This window comes from Macaca thibetana, chromosome 17, assembly GCF_024542745.1.
Source record: "Macaca thibetana thibetana isolate TM-01 chromosome 17, ASM2454274v1, whole genome shotgun sequence".
Lineage (NCBI taxonomy): Eukaryota > Metazoa > Chordata > Mammalia > Primates > Cercopithecidae > Macaca > Macaca thibetana.
This window is the reverse complement of record NC_065594.1, coordinates 75,830,681-75,851,645: the sequence shown is the minus strand read 5'-3', so window position 1 is coordinate 75,851,645 and position 20,965 is coordinate 75,830,681. Positions and strand designations below refer to the sequence as shown.

The 20,965-nt window shown below is 37.7% G+C and overlaps 1 protein-coding gene across 5 annotated transcripts in view; it reads left to right on the top strand.

Annotated features, from left to right (window-relative positions):
• Positions 1-20,965, top strand: part of UGGT2 (UDP-glucose glycoprotein glucosyltransferase 2) — a 248,017-nt gene that overhangs the window by 77,169 nt on the left and 149,883 nt on the right. For all 5 annotated transcript variants that reach the window (XR_007720872.1, XR_007720873.1, XM_050766710.1 and 2 more), the window contains exons 11-12: positions 812-903; positions 3,581-3,731. Coding sequence is in view for 3 of the 5 variants with exons in the window: in XM_050766710.1 (XP_050622667.1) it covers positions 812-903; positions 3,581-3,731 (243 nt within the window). In the remaining 2 variants the exon portion in view is untranslated. The remainder of the gene's footprint in view (positions 1-811; positions 904-3,580; positions 3,732-20,965) is intronic.

Here is a 20,965-nt window from a genome sequence, read left to right as displayed (position 1 = left end):
CCAAAGTTTTACTTTTGGCATATCATTGCTTCAAGAAATAGGAATGTGCCAACTATCAAATTGTATATGTGTGCATACACACACTATATGAAATGTAAAGTAATTATTGTAACATTAGAACTGTACTATCATGTACTGTAAAATCACAATATTCAGCTATTGAATTTTATCTCTAATCTATCTAAAGATTTCCCCCATCACTGAGATCAGGGCTGGGCAAACTACTACCTTTAGGCCAAATATGGTCTGCCACCTATTTTTATAAATAAAAGCTTAATTTTTATTTTATATTATTTATTTTATTTACTTTTTTGATAAGGAGTTTTGCTCTTGTTGCCCAGGCTAGAGTGCAATGGTGCAATCTTGACTCACTGCAACCTCTGCCTCCTGGAATCAAGTGATTCTCCTGCCTCAGCCTCCCAAGAAGGTGGGATTACAAGCAAGTGCCACCACACCTGGCTAATTTTTTGCATTTAGTAGAGATGGGGTTTCACTATGTTGGTCAGACTGGTCTTGAACTCCTGACCTCAGGTGATCCACTCACATCCGTCTCCCAAAGTTCTGGGATTACAGGTGTGAGCCATCATGCCTGGTCTAAAAGTTTAATTTTTACAATAAACATTGCCGTGCCCATTTGTTTACATAGTATCTAAAGATACAAAGGCAGAGATCAGTAGTTGCAACAGAGACTGTATGGCCTGTCAAACCTAAAATATTTACTCTCTGACTCTTTATAGAAATATATGGTGACCCCTAATATAGATCACTGTTGTTTTATCACTGGTTAACCATTGCTTTGCTCTACTTCAAGGATCTTCGAGATAGATTTAAAATTCAGCCAGGTGATGCTCGTCTGTTTATAAATGGCCTTCATGTTGATATGGATGTTTATGACCCTTTTAGGTAAGTATTAAATTATTGCTATAAATGAACTCTGGTTTATATAAATGTAAACATTGAAGTCAAAATATGGAGATCACTTTAAAGATAAATCAAATACATGTTTTTGATTGTACAAAACAGCTTTATTCTACCAAAATGAGCAAGCCCAAAGTGTCTTAGATTATCAGAACTGGGAGAAACAGTCAAGATATTTGTTTGGATGAGTGTTAGACCTATAATTACTTTGTTATTCTAAACTGTCTTTTATTGAAGAGTAGATTGATGATTTAGCAGAGAAGTTATTTGGAACTGGACTGAACAACCAGAGACCAGTTAGGAACTGAAGTCAATGTGGGGTATTTCCCCAGAAGAGAGAAATTGACAGGAGGAATTTAAAGTGCTTATGTATGAATGCCAGATGCTATCTGGTTTCTTGTCTGAAAAAAAAAATTACTGAAAATTTTTTTGCTCAGAATTTTGAACAGGACAGAATTAGGAAGTCCTTGCTTTATCAATGGTCACTTGCCCAAAATTAAAGTTGTGGGCCAAACAGAAGAGTTACTTTTATAGAAAAACATAAAACTACATTAAAATTAATATTTGAAACATTAGATGAACTTAGGAAACATGATGCTTTAGTTCAGATATTCAGTTTTAATTCAATTGAGTATACTTTTGTTGAAGTGAAATTATTTGAATTGTTTATTTAAATTCTGTTTCTTTACCAGTTTGAAAATATGTTGGAAAATATATCGGAAAGACTGAGGAGTAGTTTTACTGAACATTTTTTACAGTTTTATCTCAAATGGGGCTTTTCTCTTTAGTTACTTGAATTCTTGGACCTAGTATTGGAAAAATAATAACCTACACATAGAAATACACATAGAAAGAGTAGAGAAGTTTTTACATGCTAGCCTGTAAATTTCAGGGGAACAAAAATTACGTCTGTGCTCAGGAGCAGTGAAAACAGGTTTAAAGGAAGTAGTGAAATGGTGTGTAGATTTTAGAAAGTTTTCTAAGGTAGTGTATGAGGAAATTTTTTGGCAGGAATATTTTCACACAGGATTTAGGAAGGCTGTAGGTTATTAAAAAAGTAAAACTCCCAGCTCCTACGTCTGGTCATTAGAGATTTGCAGGATGTGTGCTACATTTTTATTCCTCATCGATTTGATCACTAGTTAGGGCTACTATGATTCTCTTAAAAGAGGAAGAGACAATATGTGAGAACATTTATATCTTCTGACATTTTTGAGGATAGCATAATCAAAAAAATCCTCAGTAAAAGATCAGAGGATGTGGAATAAAATTAATGCAAAGAGGAAGATGAATGAAAGAAAATAAGAAAATGGAAGGAAAATGTCGTATTACAGAGATATTACACATAGAGAGGTTTGATGCAACCAATATGTTGGAATTGTCCAAGTGGGGAAAGAAAAGGAGTAAGGAATTATTTTGTGCTCCCTTCCTATCTCCTGTCAGTGTTGCATTACTGGGTTGTGAAAAACCAATAACAGCCGGGCGCGGTGGCTCACGCCTGTAATCCCAGCACTTTGGGAGGCCGAGGTGGGCGGATCACGAGGTCAGGAGATCGAGACCATCCTGGCTAACCCAGTGAAACCCCGTCTCTACCAAAAATACAAAAAATTAGCCGGGCGTGGTGGCGGGCGCCTGTAGTCCCAGCTACTCAGGAGGCTGAGGCAGGAGAATGGCGTGAACCTGGGAAGCAGAGCTTGCAGTGAGCCGAGATTGCGCCACTGCACTCCAGTCTGGGCCACAGAGCGAGACTCCGTCTCAAAACAAAAAAAAACAACAACAACAAAAAACCAATAACATGTGCCATACATGGCCCAGCCCTTCTTGCTCTGACACTGAGAGTAGTGGGAGGAGCCAGAGCCTCTATGGGTTAGGATTAGATCAGCATTGATTCTATAAAGGCCTACATCTCACCCCAAGGAAGGCTGAGACCGTAGGAACATGTGGTACTGACTGGGGAGAAAGGCAAGTAGGACTGATGAAGTACGTAAGCAGGGTCTTATGTATCTACATTAGAACATTCTGTTCTAGCCCATTGAAGGAGTCCCTTTTACATTTTTGCCTCTGAATAGTCGCCTCAGGCACAGACTTGATGAAGAATAGTTTAAACATTTAGATTCCCCAATTTGTTGTCAGTGGGGTTATTATTGATGTTGTTGTTTACAGTAATACTTTCTATTATGTTTAAGTACTGTCAAATTATATGTAATAAATTTAAATTTGTATTCAAACACATGTGAACTTCATGCTTTAATGGGGCTTCCTGTGTATTAGAATTTTATACTTTATGTCTTGTTCAATCCTATGTCATTTTTGTAGTAGGTTTGTCAAAAGAGTGACCTAATGGTTTTTTTTCTCATTTTTGGCTTTCTCAGGGCTGATCATGTCCTCACTACTTTGATAAAGAATACAATAGTCTTTGTTGTTTTATCTTTTATATAATAATAAGCTTTTACTACCACTAAAAAAATTATGTAAGTTTACTCTGGATAATTAATTAGAACTATTTGCCTTATTTCTTAATGAATTTAATATATTTTTCCTGCTATTAATGAAGATACCAAAAATTCTCGTTTCTAATGCTTTAAGAAATCTGTCAAACTTTAAAAGATTTGTTTTTAATTTGGAAAAATCAAAATAAAACTTTTTTTCTTTGAATATATAGTATTTTGGATATGCTGAAATTAGAAGGAAAAATAATGAATGGCCTTCGCAATCTTGGGATCAATGGGGAAGATATCAGCAAATTTTTAAAATTAAATTCACACATTTGGGAATATACTTATGTATTAGATATTCGACATTCTTCTATAATGGTAAGTGCTTATGCTATTCCTTGTACTAAAACCTGTAGTATACTTAAGGCTTAACATAAAACGAAGTATTGGCAGGCCTGACAATAAATGTCAGCATTTCGGAACAGTTCTCAGTGAAAAGAGAAAGTAAAATTATAGACCCATCTCCTCTCCCACTTGCAGCTTCCTTCTCCTTCTTCATAGTCTCTGTTTTCATAGTCTCTGTCACAAGAGTACCTACTCACTCTCATTCAGTGTCCTTTCCACCTTCAGAGAAGACAACAGAATAACCACATGAACAGTAACAGCAAGACACCAAATAGTTAAAATCTGAGGTGTATAAAAGTGCTACCTTAACATGATGAAAGTCCTGCCTAAACAATTTGCAGTGGCCTCCAAAGATTCTGGTGTGTGTATTACAGCCAAGTGATTTTTTGGGGAAAAAAAAAAAAAAAAGATCATATCACCCTTTCTTGCTTAAGCAGAGAAGTGGTCTTCAGTATGGCCTGTGAGGCCATACTTCTGAGGCTGCAGATGGCTGCTCTCACCTTTCATTTCTTAGACTGTGAAACATTCTTTTCACCACTATCCTTCATCTCATGCTTAGAAAGCACTTTTTCTTTTTTTTATCCAGTTAACTCCTATTCGTTTTTCAAACTTAGGTTGAAAAGCCCTTTCTGAGAGAAACTTTCCTTAACAATCCAGATGATTTTTCAAATTATGTTAGAGAATCCCTGGAGACTACCCTCTAATCCAGTGATTTGCTAGAAGGACTCACAAGACTCAGAAGTTGTTATATTCATGGTTATGGCTTAGTAGAGCAAAATGATGTGAAAAAATTAGCAGGGGTGAAGTCCAGCATAAGCCAGGTATAAGCTTCCAAGAGTTCCCTGCTAGTGGAGTTGTATGCTTAATATGATATGTGACAGTATATGCAAACTGCTACATACCAGGGAAGCTCACTTACTTGAGCCTGAGTTCAAGATTGTGAGAGACGATCCATCATGTAGACATAGAGTGGCTCTCTGTACCTGCCGTCATTGGCTGAAGCTCCAAACTGAGGAAAAGCAGGTGTTTATTATAACTCAGATTGTACAAACTCTCTAGACAAACTGCTGGAACTGCTGCAGCATGGCTTAGGGTCCTAACTGTGCAAAACACTCTTTTTATCAATCAGAACATTCCAAGAACTTAATTACCAGAACTCAGTCAAGAGACAGTTGTGTAAACAGACCCTTCTTGGGAATATCCAAGGTGTGAGCAGCCCAAGCCTGTTGAGTTAACCCTTTCTCACACACACACACACACACACACACACACACACACACACGTTTAATATGTGATTCTTCATACATATGCACATGTATAGGTGTATGCACATGTATTAGGCCATTCTTACATTGCTGTAAAGAAATACCTGAGACTGGGTAATTCATAAAGAAAAGAAGTTTAATTGACTTACAGTTCTGCAGGGTTTATAGGAAGCATGGTGCCAACATCTGTTTGGCTTCTGGGGAGGCCTCAGGAAGCTTTTATTCACAGCAGAGGGCAGAGAGGGAGCAGGTATCTCATACGGCAAGAAAAGGAGGGAGAGAGAATGTTGGAGGGTAGGTGCCATACATTTAAACAACCAGGTCTTGCTAGAACTCACATCACAAAGACAACACCAAGACATGAGGGATCTGCCCCCATGACCCAACGCGTCCTACCAGGCCCTACCTCTGGCATTGGGGATTACAATTCAACATGAGATATGGGTGGGGACAAGTATCCAAATTATATCACATATACATATATGTCAGAACTATTAATCCCTTTGTATACTTAGCACCGTTATAGTTTTACATTTATCCTGTGATGCTGTTATATCTGTTTCTTATTAGACTATATATGAAGTTCTTGAAGGTAGACATTTGTTTCATTTTTTTTTCTCTTATCATTATGTCCCTGGTTTTAGTAGGTACTCAATAAATATAAATATTCCCTAAATGAATAAGTATTTATCTGGAAACAACAAAAAACATCATTTTTAATGATGAAACTCTGGAAGCATTACAATTACAAACATGATCAATATAATTATCCTTATGACTTAATATTATTATAAAAGGAGTAACTATTAGAAATGAGAATAAAAGTGTTGCATGACAAGATGGTATAACTGAAACTCCTCAAAGCTACTGTAGTTAATTAAAAGCTTTAATAAAATGGCTTTGAAGTGATAGGACAAAGATCAAAAGCTTTTCTTTCAAAATCTATTTGGAAGATAATGATTTATTCACAATAACATAAAAATGTAAATACCCTAATAATGACCACTATGAAATAATATATAATCTCACTACCTATTAATAAAAACTAGAATTTAACTGAGGAAGTGTAAATGGGCATATCCTTTAAAAAAGTGATGCCTGGCCAGGCGCGGTGGCACATGCCTATAATCCCAGCAGTTTGGGAGGCTGAGGCGGGTGGATCACGAGGTCAGGAGATTGAGACCATGCTGGCCAGCATGGTGAAACTCCGTCTCTACTAAAAGTACAAAAATTAGCCAGGTGTGGTGGCACGTGCCTATAGTCCCAGCTACTTGGGAGGCGGAGGCAGGAAAATCACTTGAACCTGAGAGATGGAGGTTGCAGTGAGCCAAGATGGCGCTACTGCACTCCAGCCTGGGCGACAGAGTGAGACTCTGTCTCCAAAAAAAAAAAAAAAAAAAAAAAAAAAAAAAACAGCCGAGCGCGGTGGCTCAAGCCTGTAATCCCAGCACTTTGGGAGGACGAGGTGGGTGAATCACGAGGTCAGGAGATCAAGACCATCCTGGCCAAAATGGTGAAACCCTGTCTCTACTGAAAATACAAAAATTAACTGGGTGTGGTGGTGCGTGCCTGTAGTCCCAGCTACTCGGGAGGCTGAGGCAGGAGAATACGTTGAACCTGGGAGGCAGAGGTTGCAGTGAGCTGAGATGGCACCTCTGCACTCCATCCTGGTGACAGAGCAAGACTCCATCTCAAAAAAAACAAAAAACAAAAAACAAAAAACGTTATGCCTGTGGTGCCCTTATAATGAAACATAGTATCTAGTAATTTCACTACTGGCAACTATCATAAAGAAATAGTGGGAGATGGAAAAAAAAACTTTACGCCCAAAGATGATTATCACTACATATTTTGAAAACAAAATAGAAATTAGTTACCTAACAGAGAAGTGTTATAAATTTTATATTCACACAGTTGAGTATTATTGACATGAAAATTATGTTTATAAATATGACTTAAAATAATGATTCTGTTAAGTAAATATACAGAATCATGTCATGTAAAAATAGGGGCAGAATATCAGAAGGAAATATATCAAAATCTAAGGCATTAATGGGTGATGTGATTTAATGGGTAGTTTTAATTTTTTTCATCATGTTCTTCTGTGAATTCCCAACTTTTAACCATGGGTATATATTATTTACATGATCATAAGAAAAGAGTTTTTTGTTTTTTTAAATTGATACACAATATTTTACATATTAGATTCATGTGATATTTTCTTACGTATGTAAAATGTGTAATGATCAAATCAGTGTATTTGGGGTATCTGTCACTAGCAGTATTTATCATTTCTGTGTATTGGGAACATTTCAAGTCCTTTTTTCTAGCTACTTTGAATTATGTAATATATTGCTGCTAACTATAGTCACCCTACTTTGCTATTGAATAGTAGAATTTATCCCTTCTATCTAGCTGTATAGATAACTGTTTATACCTATTGACTGACCTCTCTTCATCAACCCCTCCTGCCAGCACGCCCTTCCCAGCCTCTGGTATCTATCATTCTACTCTAACTCCATGAGGTCAATATTTTTAGTCCCCGCTTATGAGTGAGAACATGGGATATTGGTCTTTCTGTGTCTGGCTTATTTCAGTTAACACAGTGACCTCCAGTTTCATCTATGTTGCTGCAAATGACATTTCATTCTTTTCTATGGCCAAATAATACTCCATTGTGAATATATACCACATAATTCTTTATCCATTCATCTGTTGATAGACACTTACATTGATTATGTATGTTTGCTATTGTGAATAGTGCTATAATAAACATGCAAATGCAAGTATCTCTTTGAGATGTTGATTTCTTTTCCTTTCAATAAATACCTCATAATGGGATTGCTGGATTGGATGGTAGTTCAGTTTTTAGATTTTTGAGAAATCTCTGTAGTGTTTTCCATTGTGGTTATACTAGCTTACATTCCCAGTAACTGTCTATAAGAGTTTCTTTTTTCCGCATCCTCACCAACATCTGTTACTCTTTTATCTTTTTAATGATAGCCATTCTAACTGGGGTAAAATGATATTCCATGTTGCTTTTATTTACATTTATGTAATAATTAGTGATGTTGAACATTATTTATATACTTGTTGGCCATTTGTATAATTTCTTATGAGAAATGTCTATTCAGATTTTTTGCCCCTTTAAAAATCAGATTGTTTATTTTACTGTTGAGTTGTTCAACTTCCTTGTATATTCTTGATATTAGTTCCTGTAGGATGAATAGTTTGCAGATATTTTCTCCCATCAAACAGGCTTGCTCTTCACTCTGTTGATTTTTTTTCCTTTGCTGTGCAGAAGCTTTTTCCCATTTGTCTATTTTTACTTCTGTTGTCTGTGTTTTTTGAGGTCTTAGCCATAAAATCTTTACCTATTAGACCAATGTCCAAAAGTGTTTGCCTTATGTTTTCTTCTGGCAGTTTTACACTTTGGGGTACGTTTAAGCCTTTAATCCATCTGAGTTGATTTCTGTACATGATAAGTGGTGGTGATGTAGCTTCATTATTCTGCATATGGATATCAAATTTTCCCAGAACCATGTATTCAAGAGGGTATCCTTTCCCAAATGTATGTTCTCGGCACCTTTATCAAAAATCAGTTGGCTATAAATACATTAATTTATTCCTGGCTTCTCTATTCTCTTCCATTGGTCTGTGTGTCTGTCTTTATATCAATACCATGCTGTTTTGGTTACTGTAACTATATTTTAAGATCAGGTGGTGTGATGCATCCAGTTTTGGCTTTGGATATTCAGGCTCTTTTTTGGTTCCATACAAATTTTAGGATTTTTTTTTCTATCTTTGTGAAAAATGACGATATCTTAATAGAGATTGCATTGAATCTATAGATTGCTTTGGGCAGTATCATCATTTTAATATTTATCTGAACCATGAGCATGGGATGTTTTTCCATTTGTTTGTGTCTTTTTCAATTTCTTTCAATCAGTGTTTTGTAGTTTTTCTTGTACAGATCTTTTACCTCCTTGGTTAAATTAATTCCTAAGTATTTTTTTGCAGCTCTTGTAAATGGGATTACCCTTTTGATTTCTTTTTTGGCTATTTCATTATTGGTGTATAGAAACACTACTGATTTTTTGTGTGCTGATTTTACATCCTGCATCTTTATTGAATTTATGAGTTTTGAGAATTTTCTGGTGGAGTCCTCGGTTTTTCTAGATATACAATCATGTTGTGTGCAAAAAGGTACAGTTTAACTTCCTCTTTTCCAATTTGCATGCGTTTATTTGTTTCTCTTGCCTGATGGCTCTGGTTAGGACTTGCAGTACTACATTGAATAGGAGTGGTGAAAGTGGGCATCCTTGTCTTGTTGCAGTTCTTAGAATATTTCAGCTTTTCTACAGTGCATGTGATGTTAGCTGTGTGTTTGTCATTTCTAGTCTTTATATTATGCTAAGGTATACTCCTTTGGTGCCTAGTTTGTTTAGAGTTTTTAATCATGAATGAATGTTGAATTTAACCAAATCCTTCTTCTGCATCTATTAATAGGATATGGTTTTTTTCCTTCTATTGATGTGATGTATCACATTTATTGATTTGTGTATATTGAACCATCCTTGCATCTCTGGGGTAAATCCCACTTGATCATGGTGTGTTATCTTTTTGATATGCTTTTGGATTTGGCTTGCTAGTATTTTGTTGAGAATTTGTGCATGTGTTCGTCAGTGATATGGTTTGGCTGTGTCCCCACCCAAATTTCATCTTGAATTCTCATGTGTTGTGGGAGGGACCCAGTGGGAGGTAACTGAATCATGGGGGCAGTTCTTTCTGTGCTGTTCTCATGATAGTGAATAAGTATTATGAGATCTGATGGTTTTATAAGGGAGAGTTTCCCTGAGCAAACTCTCTTTTTGCTTGCTGCTATCCATATAAGATGTGACTTGCCCCTCCATGCCTCCCACCATGATCGTGAGGCCTCCACAGTCATGTGGAACTGTAAGTCCTTTGAACCCTTTATCCTGTATAAATTACCCAGTCTCGGGTATGTCTTTATCAGCAGCATGAAAACAGACTAATACAATCAGGAATATTGGCCTGTGGTTTTCCTTTATTGTTGTTTCCTCGTCTGGTTTTGGTATCAGGGTAATGCTGGTTTCATAGAATGTGAGTTAGGGAGAATTCTCTCCTCTTCATTTTTTTGGGGGAATAATTTGAGGATAATTTATGTTCTTTTTTGAAAGTTTGGTAGAATTAGGCAGTAAAGCCATCTAGTCCTGGACTCTTCTTTGTTGGGAGACTTTTTATTACTGATTGATGCTTATTACTCATTATTGGTTTGTTCAGGTTTTCTATTTCTTCTTAATTCAGTCTTGGTGTGTTGTATGTGTCCAGGAATTTATCCATTTCCTCCAAGGTTTCCAGTTTGTTAGTGTATAGTTTTCTGTAATAGTCTCTGATTATCTTTTTTGTTTATATGATATCAGTGTGCTTGTTTCTGACTTTTTTGGAGGTCTTCTCTGTCATGGTTAGTCTATCAAATAGTTTATCTTTTCAAAAAACAAACTTTTCATTTTGTTGATCCTTTGTATTTTTTCCTTAGTATCAATTTCATTTAGTTCTGCTCTGATCTTATTTATTTTTTCTGCCAATTTGGAGTTTGTTCTTTTCTAGTTCCTTCAGATGCATCATTAAATTGTTTATTTGAATCTTTCTCCTTTTTGATATAAGAGCTTATTGCTACAAACTTTGTTATTAGCACTGTCTTTGCTGTGTCCCACAGGTTTTAGTATGTTGTGTTTACATTTTCATTTGTTTCAAGACATTTTTTTTATTTCCTTCTTCATGTCTTCCTTGACCCATTATTTATTCAGGAACATGTTGTTTAATTTCCATGTGTTTCTTTTTTTTTTTTTTTTTGAGACGGAGTCTCGCTCTGTCGCCCAGGCTGGAGTGCAGTGGCGCGATCTCGGCTCACTGCAAGCTCCGCCTCCCGGGTTCACGCCATTCTCCTGCCTCAGCCTCCCGAGTAGCTGGGACTACAGGCGCCCACAACCGCGCCCGGCTAATTTTTTGTATTTTTAGTAGAGACGGGGTTTCACCGTGGTCTCGATCTCCTGACCTTGTGATCCGCCCGCCTCGGCCTCCCAAAGTGCTGGGATTACAGGCGTGAGCCACCGCGCCCGGCTCCATGTGTTTCTATTGCTTCCAAAGTTTCTCTTGTTATTGATTTGTAGTTTTATTCCATTGTTGGTCTGAAAAATACTTGATATAATTTCAATTTCTAAAAATTTCAGACTTGTTTTTGTGTCCTAACATATGGTGTATCCTGGAGGATATTCCATCCGCTGGTAAGAAGAATGTGTATTTTGTAGCTATTTGATGAAATATTGGGTAAATTTCTAAAGTCCATTTCATCAAATGTGCATTTTAAATCCAGTGGTTGTTTTCAATTTTCCTTCTAGGTAATGCTGAGAGTAGGGTGTTGAAGGTTCCAGCTATTATTGTATTGGAGTCTCTCTCTCTCTCTCTCTAGCTGTAATAATGTTTGCATTATATATGTAGGTACTCCAGTGTTGGGTGCATATATGTTTAGGAGTGTTTTACCTTCTTGATGAATTTATCCCTTTATCATTATATAATGACAATCATATATCATTGTCCTTTTGTTTTTGACCTAAAGTTTTATCTGATAAAAGTATAGCTATTACTGCTTGTTTTTGGTTTCCATTTGCATGGAATATCTTTTTCCATTCCTTTACTTTCAGTTTATATATCTCTTTACAAGTAAGATGAGTTTCTTTTAGGCAGTATATGGATGGGTCATGTTTTTAAATCCATTCAGCTAGTCTGTATCTTCTAAGTGTAAAGTTTAATTCATTTACATTCAAGGTTATTATTGATACGTGAGGACTATTTCTGTCATTTTATTAGTTGATTTCTGTTTATTTTGTGTGTTCTCTGTTCCTTTCTCTCTCTCTCTCTCTCTCTCTCTCTCTCTCTCTCTCTCTCTCTGTCTCTGTCTCTGTCTCTGTTTTTAACAATCGTGTTGTTAGTTTTCTGTATTGGTAACATTTGAATCTTTTCTCTGACTTCAGTGGTTTGTTCTACTAGTGGTATTTATGTTTTAGGAAGGTAGATACCATTCTTTCACTTCTGGTTATACGACTCCTTTAAGCATTTCTTGCAGGGCTGGTCTAGTGGTGAGGAATTCCCTCAGCTTTTGCTTGTCTGGGAAATACTTTATTTCTCCTTCATTTATGAAGGATAACTTTGCAGGGTATTGTATCCTCAACTGGCAGGCATTTTCTTACAGGACTTTAAATATATCATGTGATTTTCTCCTGGCCTGTAAGGTTTCTGTGGAGAAATCTGCTGTTAATCTGATGGGTGTTCCCACCAGATACTTTTCACTTGCTGTTTATAGAAATCTCTCCTTTTCTTTAACTTTTGACAGTTTGACTATAATTTGCCATGGACAAAACCTTTTGGAATTGTATCTAGTTGGGAATCTCTGTGACTCCTGTATCTGGATGTCTAAATCTCATTAGACTTGGGAAGTCTTTATCTGTTATTTCATTAAATAGGTTTTCTAATACTTTTAAAAAATCTTTTGGGACAGCAAAATTCAAATATTTGATCACTTTGTGGTGTCTTATATGTCACATAGGCTTTGTTTATTCTTTTTGTGTGTGTATTTTTATTTGACTGGGATATTTCAAAATTTTGCCTTAAAATTCTGAGATTCTTTCTTCTACTTGATCTAGTCCGCTGTTGAAGCTTTTCAATACATTTTACATTTCATTCAGTGAATTTTCTATTTGGTTCTGGTAAATTTCTCACTTCCTGAATTGTTTTTCTGATTTTTTTTGTATTGTTTTAAAGTATTCTCTTATAGTTCTCTGAGCTTAATTTCTATATTTTGAATTGTTTTCCTGGGATTTCATAAATGTCTTCTAGATTGGGATCTGTTGCTGGAGAATTATTGTGTTCCTTTGGAGGCTGCTTGTTTATGTTCCTGTGTCCTTACTTTGACATCTATGCATCTGGTGTAACAGTTACTTATTCCATTTTTTAAAATTTCCGTTGTTAGGGGAAGACTTTTTCCTGACCATATATCTATGGTGTTGGTTGCATAGGACACTTTTTGGTATTGATTCTGGATATATGCAGTAGGGTAATCTCTGTATAATTTTTTCATCTGCAAACAGCATCAGTGGTGTCTCTGTTTCCTAGGTGGCTTATAGCACAGTTACTAGTGGAGGCTGTGATGAAGTTTTGCTGAAATGTGGGACACCAGCTGGGCCAGACTTAGGGCCCTACAGGTGGCAATGGTGGGCTAAGCGTTGGCCCCCAGGGTAGGGTACACTGGCATCAGTGTTAAGCAGGTGCAGGGAGGTTGATTCTTGGGCCTCTAGATGACTTGCTTGGGTGCTGGGAATGACAGTGGTAGGTAGGTTCTTGAGCACCTGCGCAGTGGTTGTGGCATGGGCAATGGCAGTATCAGTGGTGGGACAATTCTCTAGGACCTAAGGGTTCATGCCGGTGTTGGCCGTAGCTGTGATGGGCTGGGTCAGCCATTGCCCAGGCCCTGACATGATGGTAGTGGCAGGTTGGGTGGGCATGACACTGGGAGGTGTGCTCAGATGCCAATGGTAATGGATTGGGCTGGGTGATCCCCAGGCCTGGACAGTATGCTCAGGTACTGGGGGTGATAGAACCAGGCAAGATGGTTCTTAGGCCCTATGTTAGTACATTCAGGCTCTGGCTATGGTTGGTGGGCAGCAGGGGAGCGGGATGATCCACCAGCAACAGGTGGAATGCTCAGGTAGAGGCAGCAGCAGCTGTGCTGTTGTTCTGCTGCTGGGGAGGGTGGAGTCACTTTCAGTAGGAGCAATTGGAGGCAAGTGGCTGGGGCATGCTTTGCTCATCCTATGCCCCCACTTCCCCCGCAAAACACACACACACACATACACACAGTTTGCAGCAAATGGAATTTGTCCTTAGGTGCATGAAAATGTGTGAATGTCCCTCTGCTGGGGAGGCAGTATGACTGCCAGTGGCTTCTGCCTTGGCCCTAGCAGGGAATGTCATTAGAACCCCAGAGATATGGAGATGCAGGGACTGTTAGGCCCCAGGGCAGGACACAGTCTGTGGGAGCTGGGCTCTCAAAATGATGTCATACTGCAGTGGCTTAGAACTCAGGGGTTTGTGGGACTGGGTATGAGCTCCCTCTCTGGATCAGTGGCATTGTGCAGTCTCCAGGTAGCTCCCTCTGTTAGTCTCAGAGCTCATAAGGGTCAAGGGGCTTTTCCATGGTTAGGATGATAGGAGTCCGTAGTGGAAATGTGGACTGCTGTGGGTCTCTCACACTTTCCTTGCATTAAGGAACCTCTCTAGGCTTCCAGCCCATGCCAGCCTAGCAGTCTGCCTTATTTCCCTCTCCTTTCTTGCTTTTGGTTTTTCTTGTCACTTCTCTGGTGAATTCCAGTGTTCTCCCTTAGATGATCTATTCGAAGTATGATTATCTACTTCCTATATTGGTTCCTCTCCATGGAAGAGGCAAGCAGCACATACATCTATTTAGCCATCTTGAAGCCCCTTCTAAAAAAAAAAGTTTTTAAGCCGAAAAAAAATCTCTGAAATTTTTGCTAGTTGTTTTATATACAAATGTAAGGGATTCCCTCTGAAGTATTCAGTTATTATAGTTAATTTTGTCTTACCTGGAAAACCTTCCTGCTCATAAATTTATCTGCCTTGGGCCGAGCATGGTGGCTCACGCCTGTAATCCCAGCAGTTTAGGAGGTCGAGGAGGGCAAATCACGAGGTCAGGAGATGGGGACCCTCCTGGCTAACATGGTGAAACCCTGTCTCTACTAAAAATACAAAAAATTAGCCGGGCGTGGTGGCAGGCACCTGTAGTCCCAGCTACTCCGGAGGCTGAGGCAGGAGAATGGCATGAACCCAGGAGGCGGAGCTTGCAGTGAGCCAAGGTCACACCAGTGCACTCCAGCCTGGGCGACAGAGCAAGACTCCGTCTTAAAAAAAAAAAAAAAAAAAAAAAAAGATTGTGTGCCTTCTCAGAGCCAAAGGACTATAGCAGCCCCAAGGAAACGCCATATTCCCTGAACATCAGAAACCTCAGATTCAGGATAAATAACGAATTACTAATTAGTTATCATTTGTGTTTTCTAGAACACGAAGTAATTTGTTATAGATGTTTGTTACTGTTTTCTACCACTCTATAGACCATATTCTTCCATTGGCTAGATTTTGCTTTTACTTTGTCTTTAATCTCAATAGCAGATGTCTTTTCTAAAAATGTTATGTGAGAAAAACTAATGACCTTGTAAGTAATCTTAATACTTGTGTCTGATATTTAAGAATTTGTGTTTTTTAGCTTTTGTAGAAAAGAATGCTAAGAGAGACACACAGAAAATTAGGGCAGTAATTGTCAAGGCTATTCTAGACATAGTAAACAGACCTGTAAAGAAACCTTCCAATTCTCTTTGTAAAATAATATCCTAGCTTGCTTCTGAGGTTGGCAGTGAAGGACAGTCACTCTGTGTGTGGAGGAGCAGTTGGACTTTCAAGCCCTTATGCTGCTCCCATTGACCCCACACTGTTCAGAGTCTCATTTCCCTGAGTTGTCTCAGATTCTGGCAAGCTTTCAGATATCAGTCTCAGATGGTGTACCTCCCTTCTCTGCCACCCTGCTGCTTTCAGCAGACTCTCTCTTCATAAGCACTGATAAGACTGGTAATTTGTCAAGATTACCACAGGCCCCAAACCCCAGGAATTCCAGTCCATAAGCAGTATAGCTGGTTTTGGAAGCCACCCTCCATAAAGGTTGTGGTCCCACGAGATTGTCACAAAGTAGTTTTTATTCAGGTAAGATACACGTGGCATAAAATTTGCTCTTTTGACCCTTCAGTGGCATTAAGTACATTCACAGTGTTGTACAACCATCACCACTATTTATTTTCAGAACTTTTTCATTATACCAAACATAACTCTGTACACGGTAAACAATAAATCCCCATACCCTTCTTCCTGAAGCCTCTGGTAAGCTTTGTCTACTTTCTGTCTCTATTAATTTGCCTATTGATACTTCATGTAAGTGGAATTATACAATATTCTTCTGTGTCTGGCTAACTTCATTTAGCATGATGTTTTCAGGGTTCAGCCGTGTTGTAGCATGTATCAGAATTTTGTTCCTTTTTAAGACTGAATAATATTTCATTGAATGTATATACCGCAGTTTGTTTATCCATTCATCTGTTGATGGGCATTTACACTGCTGCTAACTTTTGGCTATTGTGAATAATGCTGTGCTGTGAACTTTGGTGTGCAAGCACCTATATGAATCTCTGCTTTCAGTTCTTGTGAGTATATACCTAGAAGTAGAATTGCTGAATCATATGGTATTTCTGTGTCTTTTTTTTATAAACTGCCAAACTTTTTTTCACAGCTGTTGCATCATTCATCGTTCCCACTGTCAATTCACAAGTGTTCACATTTATCCACAATCCTCACCAATTCTTGTTATTTTCTGATTTTGGTAATTGCCATCCTAATGAGTGTGAACTGGTATCTCATTGTGGTTCTGATTACATTTCCTTAATGACTAGTGATGTTGAGCATTGATTCATAATACCTGTTGGCCATTTGTGTATCTTCTCTAGAGGAATATCTATTCAAGTCCTTTGCCCATTTTTAATTGGGTTCTTTGTTTTTTGTTGAGTTGTAGGAGACCTTTATATATTCTGGATATTTCTTATCAGATATATGATTTTCAAATATTCCCATTCTGTAGGTTGCCTTTTGACTCTGTTAGTAGCGTCCTTTGATGTACAACAAAATTTTAATTTTTGTGAATTCCACCTTTTTTTGGTTACCTTTGCTTGGCACCCTTGTCAGATATCAATTGATCATAAATGCAGATTTATTTCTGGGCTCTCTATTCCATTGATCTGTATGTCTGTCCTTATTCTAGTACCGCATTATTTTCATTACTGTAGCTTTATAGTCAGTTTTGAAATCAAGAGGTGTGAGTTCTCCAATTTTGTACTTCTTTATCAAGATTATTTTAGTTTGTTGTTACATTTTATTTCCTGCTCTATTTGTAATTGCCTTTTACTAACAACGGTGGCTTAAATTTATTGAGCACTGAGTGCCGGATACTGTGTTCAGCATTTAAAATGAATTATATCATTTTATTTGCACAGCAACCCTATTAGAAAGGGATTGGTGGCATCCCCATTATACAGATGAAGAAACTGAGACACTAAAAGGTTATTTGAACGCATGCTCTTAACTGTGACATCATACTACTTAGTTACATTTACTGCATCTGTTTAAACATTTCCTAAAGTTCAAACGAAATATCACTTTATAGACTTTATCTTAAAATGAAGAAGTGTGCACAAAAAATGAACAATAATATGCAGCAACCCTGGTTGAGCGCTTTGAAAACTGAAAGCTAGGGAGGCTGACCCTCTAACCAACCCTTCTACTGCCCCTGTGTACCTGGTTGAGGGAAGGAGTGTGGGGCTAAACTCTGAGCACATTTCTCCTGGCCGTGTCCCATGTGTGCCTTGCCTGGTAAGAGGAAGGGTTATATCCTTTTATAATTTGTCCTGCAGAGAGGGAACACCTTTATTCATTTGTATATGCAGAAGTATTACTGTTTTACAACTAACAGAAAAGAACCTTATGAGTAGCAACAACCTACACCCAGGTACCACCTGATTTGCATAAGGATCCTATCTAGATTCTTAAGCTTGCATTTCCCACTCTCACTAAGTTTCTGTTTTGTTTCATTTTTTACCTTTTTGCCCTATTGCAACTTTTCTGGAAACTGATCTACCTATTTACCAGGTGCAAGTAACTTGTAAAAAATGATGTGCAGCTGTACCATAGCCTGGTGGACACAGACTTTAGGCCTGCCTGAGATCTATTCCTATAATTCAATCTGCTTCAAGATTCATAATTAACAATAGGAACATAGTGTTTTGACTTTTTAAAACATTTTGTTGAATCTAGGGCAGAAAACAAAACAAATACCAATTGTGGTTATTATGATAGCAGCTTGTCCTACCTGAAGGATCAGTGCTATAACTGCATAAACAAACCAAAGTAGTTCACATTTCTTAAGTAATTTAGTGATTTGTTCTTTATGCCCTCTACTTTCTTGTAAGACGTCAGGCATAGACAACTGTTACACATTACAAATTGAGTGTCCCTTATCCAAAATGCTTGGGACCAGAAGGGTTTCAGATTTCAATTTTTTTGATATTTGCATATATGTGTAGATGAAGTGTCAAATTCTGTAAAATATTTGAAGAGATTCATTCGGAGCCAAATATGAGTGACCAGTGACCTGTGACACAGCCCTCAGGAGATCCTGAAAATGTGGGAGGTGGTCAAGCTACAACTTGGTTTTATACATTTTAGGGAGACATAAGACATCAATTGATACATGTAAGATGTACATTGGTTTGGTACATCTGGAAAGGCAGGAAAACTGTAAGCAGGGGCTTGAAGACTCCAGGTTATAGGCAGATTCAAAGATTTTCTAGTTGGCAGTTGGCTGAGTTGTTATCTGGAATCAATAGAAAGGAATGTCTGGGTTAGGATAAGGGATAGTGGAGACTGAGGTTTTATCATGCAGATGAAGCCTTCAGGTGGCAGGCTTCAGAAAGAATAGATTGTAAATGTTTCTAATCAGACTTACAGTGTCTGTTCTATCAGTCTTAAGATCTGCTTTAATGTTAATGCTGGTCAGCTGTGTCTAAATTCCAACAGAAAGGAGGGAATAATGAGGCATATCTGACTCCCGCTTCCCATCATGGCCTGAACTAGTTTTTCAGGTTAACTTTGGAATGCCCTTGCCAAAAGGAGGAGTCCATTCAGATTGTTGTGGGGCATAGAATTTTATTTTTGGTTTACATACATAATGAGATACCTTGGAAAAGGGACCCAAGTGTAAGCATGAAAGTTACTTGTTTTATGTATGCCATATGCCCATAACCTGAAGGTAATTTTAGACGTTTTTAAAAATTATGTATATGAAACTACATTTGTGTACTTGAGCCATCAGAAAACGAAGGTATCAGGTGTGGAATTTTCTACTTGGAGCATTATGTGAGCACTCAAAAAGTTTCAGATTTTGGAACGTTCTGGATATTCAGATTAGGGATGCTCAACCTGTAGTATATTTGGCTTATCTCTGAAACATTTCCTTTGGAGCATCCTGCTTAGGGACTCTCACAAACACTAAAAGTTCTTTTTAACTATAGTAACTATTTTCTTTTAGATGATAAAATAATCAGCACATGGTCCCTGCCAGCCTTTCCTTCAAACTGACCTCTTTATTCTTTAAACACTACCCCCTTCTGACAAGGTGTCTTATAGGTCATCTTGATTCTTTTTTCTCCAAATGTGGAACTGCCTATTCACCAAGTTTTTTCTGTAGAAAATAGTGCTAACGACCAAAATCTGGGCATTAGATGTGCACTTCATATTGTTTCACATAAAATATTCAGAGTAGAAAAGAGTGAAGACAGAGCAAGAAAAAATTTTCTTCTTTTAAAAGGGCATATATTTATGTTGGTAGTTCTAATTAACTTCTACCTTTATTTCATCTGTTTAAACCAGTTTCCCCCTTTTCCATTATATGATCTTACTCAATAATGTGTTCAAATCACAGTTTTGATCCTCCCTTCTGCACTCCCACCAAAGTTAAAAGGCTCTTCTTCTTTTGTAACTCTTGGCACTAGTGCCCTGATATTGCATTCAAAGTATACAGGTTCTGACTGTCTCCCTTGTCAACATCATTTGCCCTTCAACTCTCTGAAAAGAAAAATACATTGCAAAATTTTTCTTAAGGAATACTAAAGTATGTGATGCACACATAGATTTCCATAAACTTAGACAGTAGCATGAAGGGAAAAAGACAGATTCAAGGTTTTCTGGATTTAACCAAAACTCTCCTTTCGTTTTGCACTTTGTTGGTAACAGTGTCATTTATCTTTTATCACAGCCAGCTTTAGTGTTGAAATTTCACATATAATGTGTTCATTCACTGTTGTAGCAGTCCACTTTTTAAAAGCCAATTTAAAATGACAGAAAATATACCCAAAGTAATGTTAAGAATCATAATCATTAGAGATCTTTAAAATTTTAAAAACTTAAAGTATAATAATTTCTTTAGGTACATATTGTCCTAACGTTGTCTCATTCAGTAAGAGTCACTCTGTAAAAGACATCACGACATTTGGACCATAGAATATTTTCATTATCGTTTTTGTATAGTTGTCTTACATGTAGATACCCTGCCCTACATATTTACTACTAAGTTGTAGACATTCTTGATCAATCTCCAGAGGTTTTCTTTTCCACATGAGCATGTTTAGCTGCAAACAGTAGACTTGGTGACAATAATACAATTTTAGGGTGAATTAAAACATGTCAGTCTCCTAATCTCATAAGCTATGATTTTCATATTATCTTTATAGAAGGGGAAAACCCCACAAACTCACCTTTTCCTTGTGACTTGGTAAATAGGTGTCAGTAAGATCATAGATGTAAAATATAGTTGACCTTCCATATCCAAGGGTTCCACATTCCTGGATTCAACTAACCATGGAATGAAAATATTCAAAAAAAGAAAAACAATAAAAAATACAAATTTTAAAACAATGTAAAAACTATTTGTTTTGTTTTGTTTTTTTGAGACGGAGTCTCGCTCTGTCGCCCAGGCTGGAGTGCAGTGGCCGGATCTCAGCTCACTGCAAGCTCCGCCTCCCGGGTTCACACCATTCTCCTGCCTCAGCCTCCCTAGTAGCTGGGACTACAGGCGCCCACCACCTCGCCTGGCTAGTTTTTTGTATATTTTAGTAGAGATGGGGTTTCACTGGGTTAGCCAGGATGGTCTCGATCTCCTGACCTCGTGATCTGCCCGTCTCGGCCTCCCAAAGTGCT